The 2,197-nt window shown below is 44.7% G+C and overlaps 1 protein-coding gene across 2 annotated transcripts in view; it reads left to right on the top strand.

The window, feature by feature from the left end:
* arhgap1 (Rho GTPase activating protein 1) overlaps window positions 1–1,119 on the top strand; it is an 18,518-nt gene extending 17,399 nt beyond the window's left edge. For both annotated transcript variants that reach the window (XM_024265235.2, XM_024265237.2), the window contains exons 12-13: window positions 448–551; window positions 631–1,119. In XM_024265235.2, coding sequence (XP_024121003.1) covers window positions 448–551; window positions 631–798 — 272 coding nt within the window. In that variant the 3' untranslated portion in view covers window positions 799–1,119. The remainder of the gene's footprint in view (window positions 1–447; window positions 552–630) is intronic.
* The last annotated feature ends 1,078 nt before the right edge of the window (window positions 1,120–2,197 follow it).

Below are 2,197 nucleotides of genomic sequence, written 5' to 3'. Positions count from 1 at the left end.
ACGCATAAATGCATATATATATATATACACACACAAATATAAAAACAATATATATATATATATATATATATATATATATATATATACACACACACACATATATAAATATATATTTGTATATATATTTATGTGTATATATATGTGTGTGTGTGTGTGTATATATGTATTTATATATATATGTTTGTGTGTGTGTATGTATTTATATATATATATGCATGAGTTTGTGTGTCTATATTCATATACAGTATATATGTATATATATTTTTGTATGTGTATATAAATATATATATATATGTATATATATATATATATATATACACACACATACAGTTTATATTATACACATACACACGCAGTTTAACAGATAAAGTTGTTGTTTTAAGACGTTATTAGTCTTATTCTTCTCCTACTTCCATTTTTACCGACATCCTCCTGTTTGCTGTCCAGCGGTTTCGACCGACTGTCAGCTGGAGGTGATAAAGACGATGCTGGAGTCTCTCCCAGAGGAGAACTACGCCTCCCTGCGGTACCTCATCACCTTCCTCGCTCAGGTGGGTCCGCCCTCCCCCCGTCCCCCAGCCCCTCCCGCCGTCCTGACGTTCACCGCGGCGTCCCGCTCTGTTGTTCTAGGTATCGAACAACAGCGAGGTGAACAAGATGACCGACAGCAACCTAGCGGTGGTGTTCGGGCCCAACCTTCTGTGGGGGCGTGACAACGCCATGACGCTCAGCGCCATCGGCCCCATCAACAACTTCACCAGGGTGCTGCTGGAGCAGCAGCACCTGATCTTTCAGTAACGGGGAAGGGTCCACACTCCAAAAAAGAAACTGAAAACGGACCTCGCCATCGTTCTGTCTGGGTCTTTCTTCCTGTCCTGTCTTTGAGTAAGACGGTTGTTCCGGCGTCCATCCGTCCAGGATCTTCGCTGCAGGAGGCGGGACTTCATTTTACTGCATGGATCCCCTCCCCCTCCCCCACGACCTGCCGGTACGAACCACCGTCTCCGACCAACAGTCATCGGTTCCTCCCAGATTCCTCCATTCTGCCAAAGTCGTTCCCCACATTCACCTCCACGCTCTTATTTTGTAGTATTTAATTACTATCATTGATATGTTGTATTTGTTTCTCTGTGGCCTTATTTTGTTTGTTTTTTTTATTTTATTTTAAAGTCTGAGACATAAGCTCACCAAAAGCGACATCACAACAGGTCCAGGTCATTCCACGCTTTTATTGTGAAGGGCCAGAAGAGCCAAACGGAGGATTCCTGGTCAGCAGGAAGTTCAGGATCGCTGATGTAACAGGTTTTAGTCCTTACTGCTCCTTCTTCACCTGGTCTCCCCCTCTTTCCTCCTCATCCTCGCCTCGATAGTGTGCCAAACTGAAGAGGGCGGAGCTCCGAGTTTGTGTCTCAGTGAAGATCTCAGGTGTGAACTTTCGCTGCGGACAATCTGTGCTGTAAACGAGGCGTGTTCTTTATTTTTTCTTTTTAATATCGATCTTTTTTTGATCATATTCATTCCAGATTTGTCTTGTCTATCGGAGCTGTGGTGCAGCGGCGGCCGGTGGTTTCGCCGCGGTTTGGATGCGTCTGAAACGACCTCCAGCCGCCGCGGTTTGATGTTCTTGACGTCGGCTGCTCGGTTGGCCTTTCGTCTCGCTACGTTTGAGTTTGTCCAAGTTGTCGCCGCCTCACTGTTGAAACAGCCGGTTGTCGGACTCGAGCATTTAACTAAGTCGGAAGCACTTCCTGTTCGCGTCGCCCCGCTTCCTGCGTTGGGTATTTTCAGGAACACAACTCGTGTGTCGGTCTACACTACAGTTTCTCTGCTCTTAAAGCTTCATTCCTGGAGTCCTGAAACCAAGTCGGCGCAGAGACGCTCCTGCCGGAGCAACAAAATAAAAACCATGTCAAAGTTTTACGGGTTTAAAACGCGAAAAAAAACGTAAATCCAATCTTTGGGGATCGTCATGGCGACGAAATCCACTATCTGTTGTGTCATTCCAGATGTTTTTTTTTTTCATCAACCGGAGCTCCAAGAATCCATGACATCACTGTCACGCCCTAAAGTGGGTGGAGCTTCCTGGGTCTGATATCCCCCAGACTCTTAAAAGATATAAAAACACAAAAACAAGCAAAAAGAAAAGCTGTGAGTCACAGCAACGCTGTGTTTGTGTACATGTTTGTGTGAAAAAAGC

Source organism: Oryzias melastigma, linkage group LG2, assembly GCF_002922805.2.
Source record: "Oryzias melastigma strain HK-1 linkage group LG2, ASM292280v2, whole genome shotgun sequence".
Classification (NCBI taxonomy): domain Eukaryota; kingdom Metazoa; phylum Chordata; class Actinopteri; order Beloniformes; family Adrianichthyidae; genus Oryzias; species Oryzias melastigma.
Note: the sequence above shows the minus strand (reverse complement) of the source record. Positions and strands in the feature narration are given on the sequence as shown.